The sequence below is a fragment of the Chrysemys picta genome, chromosome 1 (genome assembly GCF_011386835.1).
Source record: "Chrysemys picta bellii isolate R12L10 chromosome 1, ASM1138683v2, whole genome shotgun sequence".
Lineage (NCBI taxonomy): Eukaryota > Metazoa > Chordata > Testudines > Emydidae > Chrysemys > Chrysemys picta.
In genome coordinates, this window is record NC_088791.1 from 233,037,134 (window position 1) to 233,059,713 (window position 22,580).

The 22,580-nt window shown below is 39.7% G+C and overlaps 1 protein-coding gene across 3 annotated transcripts in view; it reads left to right on the forward strand.

Annotated features, from left to right (window-relative positions):
- The window catches only part of TUBGCP5 (tubulin gamma complex component 5), a 52,268-nt gene that overhangs the window by 14,638 nt on the left and 15,050 nt on the right, over window positions 1-22,580 (forward strand). For all 3 annotated transcript variants that reach the window (XR_010597670.1, XM_065580819.1, XM_008167412.4), the window contains exons 9-20: window positions 1,055-1,148; window positions 1,497-1,743; window positions 1,908-2,119; window positions 2,642-2,757; window positions 5,678-5,946; window positions 6,995-7,193; window positions 10,835-11,023; window positions 13,349-13,531; window positions 14,540-14,624; window positions 14,733-14,853; window positions 16,600-16,778; window positions 18,121-18,246. Coding sequence is in view for 2 of the 3 variants with exons in the window: in XM_065580819.1 (XP_065436891.1) it covers window positions 1,055-1,148; window positions 1,497-1,743; window positions 1,908-2,119; window positions 2,642-2,757; window positions 5,678-5,946; window positions 6,995-7,193; window positions 10,835-11,023; window positions 13,349-13,531; window positions 14,540-14,624; window positions 14,733-14,853; window positions 16,600-16,778; window positions 18,121-18,246 (2,020 nt within the window). In the remaining variant the exon portion in view is untranslated. The remainder of the gene's footprint in view (window positions 1-1,054; window positions 1,149-1,496; window positions 1,744-1,907; window positions 2,120-2,641; window positions 2,758-5,677; window positions 5,947-6,994; window positions 7,194-10,834; window positions 11,024-13,348; window positions 13,532-14,539; window positions 14,625-14,732; window positions 14,854-16,599; window positions 16,779-18,120; window positions 18,247-22,580) is intronic.

Consider the following 22,580-nt stretch of genomic DNA (forward strand, 5'->3'; position numbering starts at 1 on the left):
GTTTTCATTATGTGGAATTTAAAATGTTCTGTTTTTTCCTCAAAGTATACTTGGGTGTTCCCATGCTGCCAGTGACTGACAGGTCTAGTTCTGTTCCCAGACTGCAAGCAGGCTGAAGTACCATTGAATGAATCTGTGGATCTTATTACTTTGAAGAAAAATGGCCAGTGCTGGAGATGGAACACTGGATTGGGGGGGACTGATGCCCTGAGGTGGTATGGGGAATTCTCTTTCTTAGGTGGTTGGCTGGTGGGTGTTGCTCACATGCTCAAGGTATAACTGATCACCATATGTGGGATCAGAAAGGGATTTCCCCCAGAGTAGATAGGGAGGAACACTGCGGGGAGGGTTTTCATTTTCCTTTGCAACATGGGTCACTTGCTAGGATCATCTGGACTTATAGCACTATATCAATTCCTTGCCAGTGCAAGGGCCTCGGTTATTGGTGCACCTTGGTCTATGCTGTTCTCTGCTTGTGGCACACAATTTTTGTTTCCTGAAGGCTATAGTTCTTCCGTCTAATTCTGGTTGTTGGGCTTGGCAGGGGCTAGGTGGTGTTTAGTGGCCTGTGATTTTACAGGAGTTAAGACAGGATGATCTGGTGGTTCCCTCTTGCCTTAAACTCTGATTCTAAGGGCATGTCTACACTTTGAGTGGGAATGATTCCCAGCTTGAGGAGATATACCCATGCTAGCTCTGACTGAACTATCACATTTAAAAATAGTGTGTAGCCACACTTGTATGAGCAGCGGGAAGGGTTAGTTGCCCTTAGGATGATCCCATTCAAAATGCTAGATATGGACTTCGGGCTGCTCATACCACTGCGGCTATATTCTGTTTTTAGCACACTAATTTGGTCAGAGCTAACATGCGTTTGTCTACTGGAGCTGGGAATCACACATCCAGCTCAAAAGTGTAGACCTACCCTAAGAAAGGAAATTTTCAGGTAAGCAAGACTAAATTTTCCTCTTAAGGATTTGACATATATATTTTCTAATCCATATAATTATGATTAATTTGTTTTTAAGAATGCTCACCTTTTCTTGCTTTCCAGGCTTCTTTCAGGGGTGAAAAAGCTCTTTATATTTCAGCTGAATGAGGGAAAGGTGACTGTGAGAAATGACATTATTGTAACTCATTTGACCCAGGTAAGTTATTTGATCAACCTGGGTTGATTTTATTCAAATCATAATTTAATATGCCTGTCTTTAGAGGGCTTGAATATTTGGGGGATAGGAAACTAAACTTCCTGTGGAAAAATAATAATGCTTCCACACCTGTTTTTAACTTAAGCAATACATATTTTGATTTAATAAAACAAAACTGAGTGGGCGGATGCCATAAAAGAGATAATATTCAGTGACAGTGAAATTATGTTATATTTATCTCTTAAATTCAACAGTCACTTTCATTTTACCTTTTATATATCTTGTGATTTCTGGTTGTGTAAAAGGATTAATATTCATAAGATAATTCTGGAAAACCTTATTTTGTAGAACTGCTTAAGATCAGTATTGGAGCAGATAGCAGCATATGGACAAGTTGTGTTTAGGCTGCAGAAGTTCATTGATGAAGTGATGGGGCACAGCTCAGAAAGTGTAATACCTGGAACCATTTCCACTCCCAAGAAAACTACAGAACCCCCATTTAGAACCTACCAAGCTTTTATGTGGGCCTTGTACAAGTACTTCATTAGTTTCAAAGAAGAGCTTACTGAAATTGAGAAGTGCATAATCAATAAAGGTACAGTATAGGGGATATTTAATTTATAATAGGAAAATGTGAGAATAATATACTGTTGTACAAATAAGTTTAAACTATGAAAATTGTATAAAATGCTAGACAATATTTAAAAAATATATAAACTTGCTAAAAATGGTTATCGTTGTATATTTTTGGTTTTGCAGACAAAACAGTCACTCTTTCAATAGTAGTAGATAAGTTGTCACCTCGACTGGCACAGCTTAAGGTACTTCACAAAGTTTTCAGCACAGGGGTAGCAGAAGTACCGCAAGTACCACCTGACACTCGAAATGTTGTAAGAGCATCTCATTTGCTTAATACACTCTACAAAGCTATTCTTGAATATGACAACATTGGAGAAGCATCTGAGCAAACAGTATGTCAAATCTAACTTTTTACTTTATTATGAAACACAGTATCTAGAATATTGTTTAACAAGTTTTTATGTGAAGTTTTTTACCACTGAAGAATTGATTTATAAGTCTGTTAGGTCACAAATGAAGTACATGTTGTGGTCTCATCCTATTCTCCAGTTATCTACATTATAAACCACACAATCTGCTATGGCTGGCACTTTGTGCTCAAAAGAGACTTAGGACAAAATAATGAAGGTTGCTGGTTAGGACTGAAGGGCATTGAGAAAGCAGCGTAGAGAAGGTTGCAGGGTGTCTGCTTACATTTAACTGACTGCACGGCATTGCTTTTAGTTCAACATTATGTCTGGTCAAGTTTTTTAAAAAATTGTATGTACATGTGCATACTGTAAGTATATATTTGCACAGTTCTTTGGATTGGCTTCTCTGCAGTGTATAGTAGCTATTTTATTTGAAATAATATGTGTAATTTTGCCCAACGTTTATAAAATCCCACAACAATTGGTGTTTACTCTTCATTTCAGGTATCCCTCCTCTTCTCTCTCTGGGTTGAAACAGTAAGGCCGTATTTGCAAACAGTGGATGAGTGGATTGTCCATGGTAACTTGTTTGATCCTGCTAAGGAATTTATCATTCAGAGGTATGGATGATGATGATGAACAGATCAAAACAGTGTGGCCTAAATAAACATTATAGCTGTTGAAGAAGAGACAAACTGGATGGTGGCATGACAATAATTTCGTTTGATAAAACAGCTAGAAATGATCTGATTTTTTTAAAATCCTACTTTTTTTATCCATCTCTAGTCTACATGGGAGAAATAACATGAGGTAGTGAGACAGTGACCCTAGTAGTTGTTGATATGGTATAGAGATAAGTTAATTTGGAAAAATGCAAAATTAAAAAATATGAAGTTGGCCATCAAACCACAAATATTCAGTTTAAAAAAAAATCAATTCTTTTCCTAAATTAATGTATCCATAATAAAATAAAGTTGATTTTTCCTAATGCATGGCAAGACAGTGATATAAACCTATTGCTATTTGGAACAGAAACATAAGATAAAACAATGTCTTGAGTTATTTGCATACTCCTTTCAGCATCAGTTAGAAGAATTAGTTCTGTTTGCACATTACATTTTGATGATCACTTTTTTACAGTATAGTAGTTTAAAATAAAAAAATGCAGAAATACTAAATTTTTGTGTTATAGCGGTCTATAGTTAAGCTTTTTTCCATTGTGTAATATTACTCAAGCTTTTTTCTAGCTGATCAACAAATAATGGCAATTGGTTAAAAAAACTAAGCACTTTGAATGACTGTGGAAACACAGATTTTGTTTACTGTGGAAGATGATTAACTGCTGGCACCAGAACTTTTAACTTAATAACCTTGTCGTGTCCTATTGCATTTCTTTTCCTTTGGGTCTAAGACTTTCAATTAAAACGGGGCTCTCGCCTATTTGGGATGTCGTTAATGTACAATTAGATTATTGTTAGCAGTTAACTAACAGTAGTTGAGTAGGCAGCCTTATCTGTAAATTTAACTTCCCATGAGAATTGTTTTACCTATTTTTTACTGAGATGTGCTAAAACAGAAGCTATTAAAGTATTGTTGTGTATCTGGGTATTACATTTTGAGGTATTTCAGACACGTGTGCGTTATGTGGTATTCAGTTACACTTTAGTTATTTGTATGGAGACTCCTACATAGTGATGTAGGTTTTTCTATTTTATTTATTAAGTAAACCTAAAAGCATCAATCATTTGTAATTAAAGATCCATGGCACTTTGAATAATTAACCTCCTGGATAAATTCCAGTTTGAGGTTTTGGTCTGGTTACCTACATTTCTCCAGGATTTCAGTTGTATATAGCAGTGTAACGGCAATGCACCTATCTCACACAAGCACCCCTTCTGGGCCGGTGGGTCTCTGATCTTTAAACAGTTCGAGCCCTGGTATTGGGATATACCACCAGGGCTTTCTCCCTGGAGGCAATGGTTTTGCCCTCTTGGTCTATCCTGGTCTCAGCTCTCCAGCTGGGCCGCTAAGTAGTTCAGTTCCCCTTCTGGGGGTTTATCACTGTCTGATTGTAGGCCAGTTCCCCAGTGGCCTACGTGGGGGACCCAGGCCCACCCACTATTCTGGGTCTCAGCCCAGGGACCCTAAGAATAGCAGCCATGTGCCACCATGTTCCTTTAGCAAAACTGCCTTCAATTCCAAAGGCCACTACCCCATGGCCCCACTTTCACCAAAGCTTCACCCTTCCCTCAGGGCTCATCTAAGTTCAGGCTCAGGAGCCAGCACTGAGCTGTTCATGGTGCTGCAGTTCCTTTTGGCCGGCCAGGAGCACTATATGTACTCCTCCAGCTCCAGGAAGGCACTGACTGTCTCTGGCTCTGGTACTCTATTTATACAGCCCTCCTGGGCCCTGATTGGCTGCTTCCCCTACAGCTACTCTAGGCTGCTTGAAGGACTACTGTTCTGCTCCTTTCCTGGGATGGGTGTGTCAGGACACTAGTCCACCCCATCACAAGTATTCTCTTGTTTCTTGTTCTAATAATCTATTGTGCAATGATTCTGTGCGATGTTAAAGTTACCATCATTCTAGAGGTGGCTGTGTGTCAATCATAGGTGAAATGATTACTTTGTGTGTGTTGTTCAATAAAGATAGTTGCAAAGTTTTCACTTAGAAAGGAAAAAATCAAATGCCCAAATACAGAATGGGGAATAATTGGGTAGGTAGTAGTACTGCTGAAAAGGATTTGGGAGTTATAGTGAATCACAAATTGAGTAAGTCAACAACATGAGACAGTTGCGGAAAAGGCCAATAACATTCTGGAGTGTCTGAACAGGAGCGTTGTATGTAAGACCTAGAAGGTAATTGTCCTGCTCTACTTGGTGCTTGTGAGGCCTCATCTGGAGTACTGTGTTTAGTTCTGGATGTCATACTGCAGGAAAGATGTGGACAAATTGGAGAGAGCCCAGAAGAGAGTATCAAAAATGATAGGCCAGGTTTTCCAAACCTTCCATGATGGAAGATTTAAAACTTGACACATTTAGTCTTCAGAAAAGAAGACTGAGTGGGGACCTGATAAGTCGTCAAATACGTTGAGGGCTGTTACAAAGAAGACTTATCAGTTGTTCTCCAAGTCTGCAGAAAATAGGACAAGAAGTAATGGGCTTAATGTGCAGCAAGAGAGATTTAGGTTAGCTGTTTAAAAAAAAAACTTTTCTAACTGTAAGGATCATTTAGCTCTAGAATATGCTTCCAAGTGAGGTTGTGGAATCCCCATCATTGGAGGTTTTAAAGAACAGGTTGGACAAACACCTGTCAGGGATGGTCTTCTAGACTCTAGGTTGACTTCATCTTGCCTCAGTGCAGGGGACTAGACTTGGTGACTTCTCGAGGTCCCTTCCCGTTCTACATTTCTATGATTCTATCATTTCTATGGTGCATTGGGATAATTCCAAATAGAAGGTGAAATATATTATTATTTAATAGGGAAGCTTTATCTTTTTAAAAGGATAAAGTGTAATGATTTTCTCTCTCTGTTGTAGAAACAAAAATGTCCCAGTTAATCACAGGGATTTTTGGTATGCTACCTACACATTATATAGTGTGTCAGAAAAGATGGAGAATGAAGAGAAAATGAGTGATAATGCCAGTGCCAGCTCTGGCAGTGATCAGGCTCCCTCAAGTAGGCAGCACACAATGGTCTCCTTTCTGAAACCAGTACTAAAACAAATCATCATGGCTGGAAAGTCCATGCAATTGTTGAAGAACCTACAATCCAAAGATGATTATCCACGGCAAGCTGCATCAAGAGGTGAAAATAAGTTGTGTAAAATATTCTTCTTCTCTGTATCTAACAGCAATTGTGTATTTAGGGTGTATTAGTGTTTCCATTATAATCCACTGTTTAGTATATAACTCTCCTTGTTATGCTTGCACTGTGTGGTTTGTAACTTCACATCTGATTTGAAACAACTGGTTCTGTTCCAAGAGCCCTGATGCATGCAACACACACAACAATGTGAGAAGAACTGAATTTTTACCTTAATTCAGAATTTCTTTGCTTTTTCAGTTTTAAGTTGCTCTTAAACATTATTTTAAATTCTCTCTTGTTAGTTTGTATTATTTAAGATCTTTATTCAAACCATAAAACTATTTTCTTATTATGTGATTAATCAGTTGGTTCCCATTACTGAATAGTTCATTGGTTAAAGGATGATAGGTAATAAATAGGATTCCTGATTTAAGGAAAGCCTGTTGGTGATCTGCCCAAAGACCTCGATACAACTATAAGCATGCGGAATATTTGGAGTAACCAGCATGAATGATGATACACAAAGGACAGTAGTGGGAGCTGTGATGTCTGTTGTCTTCACGTGGGTCAATATAAATTAGCTATTTGTATGTTATACAAGTCCCTTTCTATTTAAATGTAGAGTGAGGTGGCTTTGAACTGTTTTGCGACCGCTTTTTATATCTGTGTTATCCCTTTTGTCATGGGAGGATAAACTGTCATTGAAAACAAGTTTTGTATTAATGGCTGACAGTTACTTTATACCCATCGTCTTTAAGGGTTTAATATTTTCAGAAATATTAATTTCATATTTTAGGTCCCAGTTCAGCAAGATATTTCAGTATGTACCCAACATTAAGCATACAAATAGTCCTATTAATATCAGTATTTAAAGTTAGATATGTGCTTAAGTACCTTGCGAATCACAGCCTAGATACTGTTGATGCTGCATATGGAAATATAGCAAGCAAAACTGGGTTTATGTTAATCTCCTTAACTTAGTTGTACTAGTATAATCAACATTGTTTCTTAGAATAATATTTACCATATATTTTACTATCCACTTCAGATGCAGAAAGAAAGAGTTTGTACACACTATTTCTGGAGTCTGTGCAGTCCCGTCTGCGGCATGGGGAAGAATCTGTTCCAGATATTATTACAGAACAACAAGCTACAAAGCAGAGTTTGATAAAGATGCAGTCTATAGCAGAGAGACACTTAGAACTGGATGATGTTCATGATCCATTGCTGGCTATTAACTTTGCTAGGTAATTGAACACCTGAAAGATAACCAGTCTCACAACTGTTGTCAGAAGCCACAAGGCATAAACTTTTGCTATTGCTGCTTAAAACAAACAAGCTCAGGAACAAGCCTAAAGGGGAGCATGACTAAGCATTGTCCCAGGCAGCTTATGACTGGCCAAAGGTTCATTAAAAATATAAATTATTAAAATGAGTATTCAAGAACGGTTCTATTTTGCCTGCTACATCTAGCAGGACTTAAATGTTTTTAGTATAGAAAATGGGAACTGTCTCTAGCATAGCAAATTTTATTACAAAAAAATAGATATAATTTCTCAAATGAATTATGATAGAACAAATGCTGTAGCAAAATGTAATCTTTTTAATATGTGTGCATGGCACATTATGTAAAATGTCTTTCATTTGAATCAACGTCTTTCTCTTTGGCTGATCATTTCAGAGATGTATCTTGCAAAATTCTACTGTGGTACTAATAGTTTAAAACAAACATTTCAGGAAAAAGGTTAATTGCCACAAAAATAATTGTTCCTTTGTGATAGGGTAATGTGAGGAAACTAGCGGAGCAGCAACACGTTGATTTTAACAGTAGTACATAGGCCGTAATAATTAGTGGTGAGAATGTTAGCTATTTATTTCTCTTACGTACCAATAGGTAGATCGGTGTTCCGGTTTCTCAAAAAGAGTTCTGATGTAACAATGGTGCCTTTAGTTCTTGGTTGTATTTAAAAGCTTTCATTGTGAAGTTAAACAACCTTACAGTTTAACAGGTAATACAATGTATTATAAGAATATTGTAATTAATAGTTGAGCTATATACATAATCTCTCTCTCAGTGGATGAGAATGTCTCTTAAAAGTTGATAGGCTGGTTAACTCAATCCTTTTGTCGATCAAGACAATCTCTGCTCTGAAGTGATGGAAACCAGACTTAAATTAAAAATTAATGGAGATATCCCATCTCCTAGAACTGGAAGGGACCTTGAAAGGTCATCGAGTCCAGCCCCCTGCCTTCACTAGCAGGACTAAGTACTGATTTTGCCCCAGATCCCTAAGTGGCCCCCTCAAGGATTGAACTCACAACCCTGGGTTCAGCAGGCCAATGCTCAAACCACTGAGCTATCCCTCCCTCAGACTTGCACTACAATGATTTTACCTGTTGATAGCTTTTGCTGTATTGTAATGATGATTTTGACCCTTCTCTGATAAACTAATTGGCTTTGTCTTACTATTACTATGTCTACACTACAGCCTATGTCTGCAAAACTTATGTCGTACAGGAATGTGAATATTCCACCCCCCTGAGTGACATAGGTTACACCAACATAAGTGTTCGTGTGCTTCTCCCATTGACATAGCTTATGCTGCTTGCAGAGGTGGGTTTTTTTATGCCAACGGGAGACTCTCTTCTGTCGGCATAGAGTGTTTTCACCAGACGCGCTGAGCGGTGCAGGTGTATCAGTACAGCTAAGCCACTGTAGTGCTGTACATATAGACTTACCCTAAGTGTTAAATGTCTGACTGAGAGATTTTCCAACGGTATAATATTATAAGGAGAGTTAGTGCATCACTGTAGCACTTCAGCATAACAGACACTACCTACACCAATGGGAAGGGCTCTCCCTTTGGCGTAGTTAATCCACCACCTCAACAGTCCGGAATTCTTAGGGAGACCTAGCACTGCCTAGGGAAGGAGATGGGTTGATCTCATTTTCTAGTGTTGAACAGCCCTTAGTAGTGACCAGTATATTTAAGTTGCTTAACACTTTTTTCATTGTAAAACAATTTTTTTGCAACCTTATTTTTGAGACTCTTACCCCTCTGTTATTTGCAATTGGCCTTGGGTATTCAGTAGGGGAAAGCCTTCAGGCTACCAGAGCACCTTTTCTTTGTCTGATTGAATTCTGTCCAGGTTTTGCTGAGATAGATACTGTTTACAAATTGCCATTTACCTTCTCTTACTTGTTTCTCTGTCAAATGTTGTTGACAATGTGCCAAAATAATAATTGGACAGGAAAATGTTAAGGCCGAGCTGCCATTGCTGCCACACCAGCAGGCAGCAGCATGCGATACATTAGGAACACCAGGTTGCTCCTAGAGCTGCTGTAGCAGGGTGGTGGGAAAGGGAAGAGAAGAAAGACATATTGGGCTCCCCCTTCTCCCAGGTCGTCCCAGTGACCCATGTCCTCCACTGGAGGACACCATATGGAGCAAGGAAACACCCACCTTCTGGTGAGGGTTGGGAGGGAAAGTGGCTGTTTTCTCTCCCTGCCCCCCAATACACATCGTTACCCATCTTCTAGAGAGCCAATAACTGGCTCCAGCAGTGTATTTCCTCCCCTACCTAGGGCTGGAGTTCTCCTAACTTCCAAGGTTTGTCTTATCCCATTGAGAGAGAGAGATTATGACTTGAGCTATGTGGCTGTGCATTGAATAAGATCCCCCTCTTATAGCTATACGCAGGCTACCCAAATCTATATTTGGCACTTTTGCAGCTGCTACTGGAATGCTGGGTCCAGTTCTGGTGTTCACAATTTAGGAAAGATGTTGATAAATTGAAGTGTGTTCAGAAAAGAGCCACAAGAATGATTAAAGGATTAGAAAACCTGCCTTAGTAATGATAGACTCAGGAAGCTCCATCTATTTGGCTTAACAAAGAGAGCGTTAAGGGATGACTTGATTACCATCTGAGTACCTACATGGGGAACAAGTACACCTCTACCCCGATATAACGCTGTCCTCGGGAGCCAAAAAATCTTACCGCGTTATAGGTGAAACCGCATTATATCGAACTTGCTTTGATCCAACGGAGTGCGCAGCCCTGTCCCACTGGAGTACTGCTTTACTGCATTATATCCGAATTCTTGTTATATCAGGTCGCAGTAGAGGTGTACTTGATAATGGACTCTTCAGTCTAGCAGAGAAAGGTATAGCTGAATGTTCAATGGCTGAAAGTTGAAGCTAGATAAATTTAGACTGGAAATTAGGTGTATTTAAGTGATGGTAATTAACCACTAGAACAATTTACTGAGGGTCAGAGTGGATTCTCCATTAATGGCAATTTTTAAATCAAGGTTGATGTTTTTCTAAAATATATTCTCTAGAAATTATTTTGGGGAAATTCTGTGACGTGTTATACAGGAGGACAGACTAGACAACCACAGTGGTCCTTTCTGGCTTGGAATATCTGAAAACCGATAACCCCTTGTTTAGGCCTTACATCACAGTCTAGCCCTAAAAGATCATATAAAACAAATATTTTTCTTATTTATTGAGGTCTACAGTATTTGTACTGGTATTGCTTTTCAGAACTACAACAAGAACTGGCATAAACACAGTGAGTGATTAGGTGGTTATAGCACATCATCCAAATTAGTACTCTTATGCCTTGTTATACAAAGGTTGTATGTATAGTCACTCGAAATAATGGGCTTGTCTGAGTTAAGGCACTAATATCCATTGAGTTACCAGTACTGGAATGAACTTTTTACTACTTTTTCAATGCCTTATTATTTTTTTATTTTTAAGCACATTTAGCTTTCTGCTTAAAATGAGACCACAAAGTTTTAAATGTATGACACTTTCTGTTAGGTATTATATGGATCAATTCCTTTCCAGCTAAGCAATGTTTTTTTTTTTTTTTTTTGAAGGCTGTATTTGGAGCAAAGTGACTTTCATGAGACATTTACTGGTGGTGATGTTTGCGTGGATAGATCCTCTGAATCCGTGACATGCCAGACATTTGAACTGACACTGAGGTCTTGCCTTTATCCTCACATAGATAAGCAATATCTGGAATGCTGTGGCAACCTAATGCAAACTTTAAAGAAGGATTACAGGTAAGAAATGAAATTAGGTCCTGCTTAAAAAGCATATTCCATTATCATTGGTATACCATACTGTAAAAGCACCAATTACTTTAAGAAAATTGATTTGTAGTTGAAATCTTTTACAAACTGTTTAATCTTCTCTTCTAATTCTGCAGTGATAAACAATAACAAAAGCACTAATATGCGGAATTAACATAATATTTTCCAACCATCACTCTATTCATTGTTCTTTTGTGTTCTATCCTTTTGTCTGTATTACCTACTTAAGCCTAGGCTACAATAGAACATTATGTTGGCATAACTGCATCATTTGGGTATTATAAGTTCACATCCCTGAGTGGCATAGTTAAGATGATCTAAGTCCCCATATAGGCAGCACTAGGTCAACGGAAGACTTAGCTATCGCCTTTCGGCGAAGTGGATTACATGCAGTGATGGGAGAATCCTTCCAGTCGCTGTAAGTAACATCTACACTGAAGTGCAGCTGCACTACGGTGCCACTGTAGCATTTTAAATGTAGACAAGCCCTTAGTTTGTAAGGTCTTTTTTGAAGGAACCGTTTCTTACTATATATTTATATAGCATGAAGCACAGTGGGTGACCAGTCTCAGACTGGGTCTCTAAGCAGTATTGTAATACAAATAATAACGATAAGCAAAGAAAAAGTAAAAGTGTAAGCAGCTTGATAAAAACATAGTATTTTAATACATTTGCTTTAAATAACGTTTAAAGGTAAACACATGTCTTAATTCATACACTAGATTATGATATTAAGTACTTTTGGGTAGAGAAGTATGAAAACAGTTAAAAATTGACAAATATAAATATTCCTAGAAAGAACAATGCGTAAAATCCTGGCCCCAATTAAGTCAATGTCAAAGCTATTATTGACTTCAGTGGAACCAGGCTTTCACACAGTCAGCTTAAAATATAGGAGAAATTTTAGGAAGATAGAATATGATTATCTAAATTTGAATTTGGCCATTACACTACCACTAATTATGTGATATTGTCATGCTGAGTTGAGTAAAGTGGCCTGATCTCATGACCTCTGACCTGGTCCTAAGTCACAGTCTTTCTATTTAAGGTACTCATGTGGCCTCCATCACCATAGTATCCAAGTGCCTTACAGTCTTTAAATGTATCCATCCTTACAGCACCTCTGTGAAATAGGGAAGTACTACTACCCCTTCTTCCCCATTTTTTAACAGTTAAGGAACTGATATTGGAGCCCTTACTTAGGCAAAACTCCCAATGACGTTGGAATTTTTTCAGGTTCTGCAGTTAGAGAGATCATAGAATCATAGAATATTAGGGTTGGAAGAGACCTCAGGAGATCATCTAGTCCAATCCCCTGCTCAAAGCAGGACCAACACCAACTAAATCATCCCAGCCAAGGCTTTGTCAAGACGGGCTTTAAAAATCTCTAAGGATGGAGATTCCATCACCTCCCTAGGTAACCCATTCCAGTTTTTCACAACTCTCCTAGTGAAATAGTGTTTCCTAATATCCAACCTAGACATACCCCACTTGAGATCATTGCTTCTTGTTCTGTCATCTGCTATCACTGAGAACAGTCTAGATCCATCCTCTTTGGAACCCCCTTTCAGGTAGTTGAAGGCTGCTATCAAATCCCCCCTCACTCTTCTCTTCTGCAGACTACATAATCCCAGTTCCCTCAGCATCTCCTCGTAAGTCATGTGCCCCAGCCCCCTAATCATTTTCGTTGCCCTCTGCTGGACTCTCTCCAATTTGCCCACATCCCTTCTGTAGTGGGGGGACCAAAACTGGACACAATACTCCAGGTGTGGCCTCACCAGAGCCGAATATAGGGGAATAATCACTTCCCTCAATCTGCTGGCAATGCTCGTACTAATTCAGCCCAATATGCCATTGGTCTTCTTGGCAACAAGGGCATACTGCTGACTCTCATCCAGCATCTTGTCCACTGTAAACCCCAGGTCCTTTTCTGCAGAACTGCTGCTTAGCCAGTTGGTCCCCAGATGCACTATTTCTCCCCATAAAGCTGTTCTTGAACTGAGGGCCTGATCCAGAAAAGTGCTTGAGTACATGACTAGTCCTACTGAAGTCAGTGGCATTACTTTCAATGCTTTGAGCTACGTACATGGTTAAGTATTTTGCTACATCTGGGCCTAAGTGATGTTTATGTGAAAAAGTAATGTATAATAGACTTCACTGGAGTATGGGATTCAGTTGGGAGTTCTTGTGATGATGAGACTTTTAAAGGTTTGCATTACATAATGTGACATTTTTATGTTAAAGGAATATAATGCAGATTGAAGAGATGTTTGTGTATTTGTATTCCCTGTTCAGGCTGGTAGAGTACTTGCAGGCAATGCGAAACTTTTTTTTGCTTGAAGCTGGGGATACTATGTATGATTTCTACACATCTATTTTTGATAAAATAAGAGAAAAGGAAACTTGGCAGAATGTATCATTTCTAAATGTTCAACTCCAGGAAGCAGTTGGACAACGTTACCCAGAGGACAGTTCAAGGTAAAATGCATGGAATTAAGTTGAAAGTAAAAATAACTTTTTTCCTTTCAATTTCCTTCTATCTTCCTGTTGAAATGATAGGTTTATGAAATACATAAATATTAGGCTCTATTGTGGTCTTAGTCATCAGTATAGCTGTCAGTTCAACCACTTTGGGTCATTCTGTCACTGCGTTTTGTGTTAGAAACTATTGTGTGCATTGATAGAGTATTCAAAATGCAGTATGGTGGAAATAAACATATGATTGTTATCTACTTAAAGTATGAGAGCATTAATTAATCTGTTCATTAGAACTAAATTTTACCTGTAGACATTTGTTTTTGTTTTCCGCCACAATAAGTTCCCCTATATATTCACTTGCAATAGTGTCTTGATTAGTAATTCTGTTATACCAGGGTGGCCAACCTGAGCCTGAGAAGGAGCCAGAATTTACCAATGTACATTGCCAAAGAGCCACAGTAATACGTCAGCAGCCCCCCATCCGCTCCCCTCCCTCCTTCCCCCCACTCCCAGCGCCTCCTGTCCACCGGCAGCCCTGCCAATCAGTGCCTCCCCCTCCCTCCCCGCATCTCCTGATCAGCTGTTTCATGGCATGCAGGAGGATCTGGGATGGGGAGGAGTGAGGGCACGGCAGGCTCAGGGGAGGGGGCAGAAAGGGGTGGAGTGGAGGATGGGCCTGTGGCAAAGCCAGGGGTTGAGCAGTGAGCACCCCCCGGCACATTGGAAAGTTGGCACCTGTAGCTCCAGCCCTGCAGTTGTTGCCTATACAAGGAGCTGCATATAAACTTCTGAAGAGCCGCATGTGGCTCCGGAACCACAAGTTGGCCACCCCTATGTTATACAATCTTTTTACAAAGCTTGGAGCAGAGGTATCTTTACAAATCTTTCCCTACCAGGTTAAATCTGATCCTTAATATTTAGTAATGACAGATTAAAATAAAACATTTTAAGATAACCACCAGCTTAGTGCAAACCATTGGCAACTAGAGTATTTGTTTCTTTTTGTAGGCTGTCTATATCTTTTGAAAGTGTTGATATAGCAAAGAAGAAACTCCCTGTCCATACCTTAGATGGCTTAACATTGAGCTACAAGGTAAAATATAATAATGTTTCTTTTGCTTTAATTTTAAAATACATTTGAAGTAACAGCAAATTGCTCCATCAAATTAAGGGTTGTTTTTTTTTTTTTTTTCCTCTTTAGGTCCCTTGGCCTGTGGATATAGTTATAAGTTTAGAATGTCAAAAAATTTACAATCAAGTGTTTCTTCTCTTATTACAAATAAAGTGGGCCAAGTATAGCTTAGATGTTTTACGATTTGATGGTAAGAAATTTCTTGAAATATTTCTTGTTAATCTTAAATCTGTATCAGTGAAAATACACCTCTACCCCGATATAACACTCGGGAGCCAAAAAATCTTACCGCGTTATAGGTGAAACCGCGTTATATCGAACTTGCTTTGATCTGCTGGAGCCCGCAGCCCCGCCCCCCCGGAGCGCTGCTTTACCGCGTTATATCCGAATTCGTGTTATATTGGGTCGCGTTATATCAGGGTAGAGGTGTATAAGGTCTTGTTTTATGGCATATTGGTATCCATGCTATTGACAGTTGTTTGAATACACCCAGTATTATGGTAGCCTTTTTGAAAAGTCAGTATTGCAGCATAATAGCTCCTGTTTGTAGCATTTACAAGGTGCTGGGAAAGATAGTTGCTAAATTAATTTTGCTCAGCAGAGCAGTGTGAAAGTTACATGGAACCTCATCTAAACCCACTGAAATGAATTGGAGTCTTTCCATTCCCTTCATTGGTGTTCGAATAAGGCCCATGGTGAGAATCCTTTCCTGATATGTATGCAGTTAAATTATTTTGGAAGTCAAGTTTTGAAGTAAAATTGACATTGCTGGGGGCAATGTCCATCCATCTTGATGGCAAATTTCTCTCATTTGTGGTAATGGATGTATGAGCATCCAGGATAAGAGATTATAAGCTAGTTGGATCCTTGATGGCTTTACAGAATTAATCATATTTGTGTCTCATTTAACACACCTATTAAATATAGCTGGCTATATTTATTGAGGCATTTCTTTTGCAACAATCACTGTGGTATGGTATCTAGGCACCAAATACAGAATTGGTCCTACTTTGTCTGCAAAGGACCCCTACCATCTACCATACCTTAATTCAGCTATAGTTAGTTTTTTTGTTTTGTTTTTTCAAATCTCTGAGATTTGTTACTAGGTCATTCTTCAGCCATAGCTACTGTGCATCATATCCTAATGCAAATACAGCCATGATTTTACCAGTAACATTACTTTCTGTCCTAAGTGGTTGTGAAAATAGTTACTTACCCTTTATAAACTACAAAGTAAATGTATATAGGTCAGAATGTGTACTTGGGAGTTTAATTTTCCTGTGCTGGCAGAAAGTCTATGGGCTCTTTAATTGTGTGGTCAAGATCAGTAGGGCGTGTGGGAGTGATGGGGAGGAGGGTCAGGGATTTTTCCAATATTCCACTTCAGTGGCCTTTTGGTGTTCATACTATTAAGAGTTTTATATAAAGTAGTCCACTCTGATTAACCTTTGAAAATAAATAACTGTGTCATCCAGAGAGTTTGAGTGGTTGGACTCAGGTTTCACCTAAAGACTTTTATAACTCTATTGCATCATTGTGTCACTGAAGGTATTGAGAACTGTACTTTCTAATTTGCTAAAATGAGTTTTAATTTGTAAGGGTATGACTGGGCTTTGAAGTGTTGTCCCCTTTGTGAAGATAACAGTTTATGTTCATGTAATTTTTTTAATATTGTAATATATCAACCTCCGCACTTGAATCTGTAGCAAACAATTAATTGCATCATAACATCCCCTCCCAGTTACTATTTTAATATATGATTGTTATGTAGATACTGATAAGTATCTGAATTAAAGGACAAAAGCTATTTCAGTATATTATTGTTCTGATAACTTTAATAAAAAGGATACATTTTAGTTTTAATTAATATTTAAATGTAGTTAATACCTATTTATTTTATAAATATTCACCCAAACTTTTTCCTCTCCATTTTTAGAACTAGTAAATGCTACCGAAAAACCACAGTTAAAGGAAGGACCTCAATTAGAACAAGAGACAGTTCCTCAGTTTGGATCACAAACAGAATTTATAAAACAACAAATTCACCGCATGTTCCTCTTAAGAGTGAAACTCATGCATTTTGTTAACAGCTTGCACAACTACATCATGACCAGGGTTTGTCCTTTTACAATGATCTTACGTATTGTAGGAATTTCTAACTGTAGTCATAACATAGCTAATAATTCAAAACAACTTCTGACTAAGCATGTGCAAATAAGTAGTGTCTTCACTTAATGTCTATTTTGTTCAGTTTTTAAGTCCTGAACTAAAAAGGAATGTATATTGAAAATATTCATGCTGGTTGTTTGTTTGAATTTTAAGTAAGACATCTTAAATCAGTAAATATTAAATAGACTTTTAGGAGTTTTTAATGTACATAATTCTTTGATATTAGTAACACTTTTCTTCAGACTAACTTTTCACCCCAAAGGTTTGCAAAGAAAGGACGTTAATGTCAAGAGAAACAATAGATTTCAGTAAGCTGCTGTTATTCTGCACTCCTAGTAGCATTACTGCAAAAGTTGTGTCTTTACATGTGTGCCTCTGGGAGTTAACTAATGTCCATTTCCAAAAGTTTATATTCTCTTAAGTGAAGCAGGAACTTGTGCAGATCCACACTTACCCTACTACTGTATATGAATTGCCATTCTGTGTTAATACACTCTTTTTGAAAGGAGAATAGATGAAAGCTGGCCCACTTTCTTAATGATGATGCTCTGTGTTATGCAAGAGGTTCTGAGTTCTATTTCCAATCCCAGTCTCTTGATTGTTAGGCCTTCAGGATCTGGGATTTCTAATGATGGTAGCATGCCCTGAATCAACACCTACAGAAGTGGCATATTCAGTCCATGGTACAAGAGCAGCCTCTCTGTCGCAGTGGTTCTCAAACTGGGTTGTGACCCCAAAGTGACTCGTGACCCCATTTTAATGGGGTCACCAAGGCCAGTGTTAGATTTGCTATGGCTCAGGGCTGAATCTGAAGTCCGAGGGCTTCAGCCCTGGGGCAGCAGGGCTTGGGCTCCAGCCCTCGCCCAGGGTCGTGTAGTAATTTTTTTTGGTCAGAAGGGAGTCTTAGTGCAATGAAGTTTGAGAACCGCTGCACTATCGAATTAAAGAATATCGTTGACAAGTTGAAGGGAGTTCAGTTTTTGGTTATATGGATGGTGGCCATAAGACTGAACCTGAAAGGTAGTGATGGAAGAGGGGAGAAGTGAGGGAATAATTGAGGTTCAGACTATAAAAAGCAGGGCTTTAGAGCGGAGCCCGGAGCTGGAGCGCGGACCAGTAGGTTTTTGCCCGGAGCTGGAGTGGAGCCGGAGCAGAGCAATTCAAAAATTTGATTGCTCCAAATCCCTGATAAAAAGAACTCCCCAGAGAAGTGTAGAGAAAAGAACTATGGGGATTCCAGTCATAGAGGTGGTATTCATGTTAATACTCCTTGCTTTATCTTTTAAAGATTCTTCACAGTACAGGTTTGGAGTTTCAGCATCAGGTAGAAGAAGCCAAAGATTTAGATCAACTGATTAAAATTCATTATAGATATTTGTCTACAATCCATGATCGCTGCCTGCTGAGAGAAAAGGTATGTGTTAAGTAAAACTGAATACGTGGTATTTTCAGCTCAACAAGGGAGAAATGTTTGTCATTAAAAATCATCCAGTATATGTTGGATTTTGATATATGGTAATTATAGATATTGTGGAGAGGCAGTAGCCTTTCCAGAGTTACAATTGAGACTCATGCATTTTCTTCCCACTCAGAATCATTTCCTTAATTATACAGTTCAGTTCTTCAAATTGTACATGGGTCACATGTGGCTAGAAGATGTGGGAATTTATGGTGATTCTTTGAGTACTGTCCCTATAGGTGCTCCACTCCAGGTGCTCTTGTGCCCCCTGTGCCTTTGATTGGAGATTTCTCAGAGCAGTGTCCATTTGGCCTGTGCAAGTGTGTTACTCAGTCTCGTGCTCTGTGCTGTTAGATAGCACTGCGTGTGGAAACCACCCTCAGTTCTTTCTAACCCACATTGCCCTGGGACAAAGCCTTATCAGTTGTCTGCATTGTTTTACCCCAACTGTGTCGCCTTAGCTCTTTTAGAACTTAGTTTATTATAGTTGTTCTTAGTATAGTTAGTACTTAGTAGTAGTTTTAGCTGTTGTTTTGGCTTTTTTGAAAAGATTAATTTATTTTTTTATATATATACATCTTTTAGATCGATAATTTCTCCTCTTCTGGGAGTTTTTACTTTACTGGGAGGACATGCTAAATTCTCCTGGTTTCAGACGCTGCCTATTGTGCCAGCGAGCATTCCCAGTGACTGACTGACACTCCTTGTGCATCTGTTGCCTCAGGGAGTCTCATCTTTTCTAAAAGTGCAACTTCTGTCTGGCATTAAAATCTAGAGCCATCAAAAAACAGGGAGCTCTAACTGACTCCTCACAATGGAGAGCTCACTATGCTCAGCCTCTGACACTGGTCAGGGGACCTCCTCTGTATGTTGGCCTCTGAGTAAGTCCGCTGCCTCCACTGTCTCCGAACCGTACTCCTTGAGGGCACGATTCCTTTCATAAGATTCCCAGAGACCATCCCTCGAGTTTTCCGGGTAGGGAACCTACCTCAAAGAAGTCACAGTCTCCGATGACTTCAGTGGCTTTGGCCCCTAATTCTCTTCAACCCATGAGGCTGCTGGTTCCTCAGGTACTCAGAATATGGTTAAAACTAAAGACTATAAAGTTCTGCTGGTACATACTTAATAAAGGAGTTCAGCTTGGTATAATTTAATGCCTGAGAGTTGGCAATTCGGAATTGTAAAGTGGCAGGACCTTATCAAGAAGGTTGCAGATTGTTTACAGATCTATCTTGAGGAGATTAAAGAACCATCATAAGCTACTTGGCATCCTTCAGACAGTTTCATCTGCCCAAATTACCCTGGCTGTTAACGAGGCCCTTCTAGATCCTGCAAAGGTTATTTGGCATACCCCCAGCGTCAATTCTGCCAATGTGTAAGAGTGCAGACAAAAATATCTTGTCTCCTCTAAGGACTCCATTTTTATTTTCCCATTCCTTTCCTAACTCCTTAATGGTCAAGGGGGTTAATAAACAGTGAAGTCAGCACCATGCTATATCTACGCTCTGTGATACAGATCATAAACGCCTCAACATGTTTGGTAGAAAACGATATTTGTCAGCCACTTTACAATTGAGAATCGCCAACTCCCAGGCATTAATGGTGAAGTATAACTATATAAATTATACTGAACTTCTTTATTGAGTATCTACCAGCAGAACATAGAGAGCAATTCCAGGCAATTATTGCAGAAGGCCAACTGCTCACCTGAACATATTTTTTGTAGGCCTGTTTTGGCTCTAGTGATACTGCCACTCATTTGATTTCTATGGCTGTAGTTATAGGGGGCCTTCTGGCTTCTGCTCTCAGGATTTCCCAAGGAGGTCCAGAATACGGTCAAGACCTTCTTTTTGATGGCACCAAACTGTTTGCTGAAAGCACAGTCTCTGCAAATGTTGAAAGACTCTTTTTTTTTCTTTTCTTTTTTTTCTTTTTCTTCTTCACCCAAAGGTCATGTCAGTAGTAGCAGGACATCTCCGCAGAAAGGGAATTGTGGTGGTCCCTTACCTAGACAATTGGCTTCTGAAAGGTCAGGAAGCAACTTGTGAAGCCATAGACCTCATTTCTCCAATTCGATCTGCAATTGAACATTCAAAAATCCACCTTAACCCCTGTGCAAAAGTTAGAATACGAGTTCGTCTCGATTTAATAGGGGCAAGAGCCTGCCTCTCAATGCACAGATTCATGACTCTATCCAGCATAGTCAGTACAGTCCAGATCAGCCCTCAAACCCTGGTCAAGAATTGTTTTCAGCTGTTGGGGTCTACGGCAGCTGATACTTTCATTATATACCATGCAAGACTGTGAATGGGATGCCTTCAAGAGTGGTTCAGGACTGTTAATTCCCTGAACAGACACAGTCTAACTATACTACTTAGGATACCTGCTTTCATAAAGGAATCTCTCAATTGGTGGAAATACCCTCACAAAGTTTGTGCAGGAGTCACTTTCAGCTGCCCTCCCCCTGCAGTTATCATAACGCTGGATGCACATCTAGACACCCACATGGCCCGGGGCACATGGACACCTCTGGAAACAACTCTGCACATCAACCTCCTGGAACTCAGGGCAGTCAGATATGCCTCTTCTCCAGCAGAAAACCATCTACATGCTACACTTGCAAAAATGGACAAGATTTGCCTGCTGGTGTGGCCTCAAACACATTCCACTCACAATCTCATCGCTGTCAGATATAGTGGACTACATTCTACTACTTTAAAAACTTGGAACTGTCACTAATTTCCATTAGACTCATAGACTCATAGACTTTAAGGTCAGAAGGGACCATTATGATCATCTGGTCTGACCCCCTGCATGCTGCAGGCCATAAAACCGTCCCTACCCCTTCCCTGGACTCTGCTGTTGAAGTCCCCAATCCTGTTTTTAGTGACTGCAATCGGCAGAGACCCTCCTGCTAGAGATCCCTGCCCCATGCTGCGGAGGAAGGCGAAAAACCTCCAGAGGCTCAGCCAATCTGCCCTGGAGGAAAATTCCTTCCCGACCCCAAATGTGGCGATCAGTAAGACCCCGAGCATATAGGCAAGAGTCTCCAGCCCGACCCCGTTAGCCATTATACTATTTACCCACCATTGCTTGGCTTTCCTTGACTACTATGTTTTACCATTAAACCATTCCCTCCATAAACTTATCTAACTTTATCTTAAAACCAGACAGGTCCGTCGCCCCCACCGTTTCCCTCGGTAGGCCGTTCCAATATTTCACCCCTCTGACGGTCAGAAACCTTCGTCTAATTTCAAATCTGAACTTCCCCACGGCCAGTTTGTATCCATTCGTTCTGGTATCCACGTTAGTACTAAGCTGGAATAATTCTTCTCCCTCCCTTGTATTAATCCCTCTAATATATTTAAAGATAGCAATCATATCCCCTCTCAGCCTTCGCTTTGTCAGACTAAACAACCCAAGCTCCTCTAGTCTCCTTTCGTACGACAGCTTTTCCATTCCTCTGATCATCCTAGTGGCCCTTCTCTGCACCCGTTCCAGTTTGAGTTCATCTTTTTTAAACATGGGAGACCAGAACTGCACACAGTACTCCAAATGAGGTCTCACCAGCGCCTTGTACAACGGAAGCAGGACCTCCTTATCCCTACTAGATATACCTCGCCTAATGCATCCCAAGACCGCATTGGCTTTTTTCACCGCCACGTCACATTGTCGACTCATAGTCATCCTGCGGTCTACAAGAACCCCTAGGTCCTTCTCCTCTTCCGTTACTTCTAACCAATGCATCCCCATCTTGTAACTAAAATTGTTATTAGTCATCCCCAAATGCATCACCTTACACTTTTCACTATTAAATTTCATCTTATTTCTGATACTCCAATTCACAAGCTCATTCAAGTCTCCCTGCAGGATATCCCTGTCCTCCTCCGAATTTACAACGCCTCCCACCTTCGTATCATCCGCAAATTTTATCAGCCCACTCCTGCAATCGGTTCCGAGGTCAGTTATAAATAGATTAAATAAAATGGGTCCCAAAACCGAACCTTGAGGCACTCCACTAGTAACCTCCCTCCAACCCGACAGTTCACCCTTTAATACAACCCGCTGCTTTCTCCCCAGTAACCAATTCCTTATCCACTTCTGGATTTTCATATCGATCCCCATGTTTTTCAGTTTAACCAATAATTCCTCATGGGGTACAGTATCAAACGCTTTACTGAAATCCAGGTATATTAGGTCCACCGCATTTCCCTTATCTAATAAATCCGTTACTTTCTCAAAGAAGGAGATCAGATTCGTTTGGCGCGATCTGCCCTTCGTAAAACCAT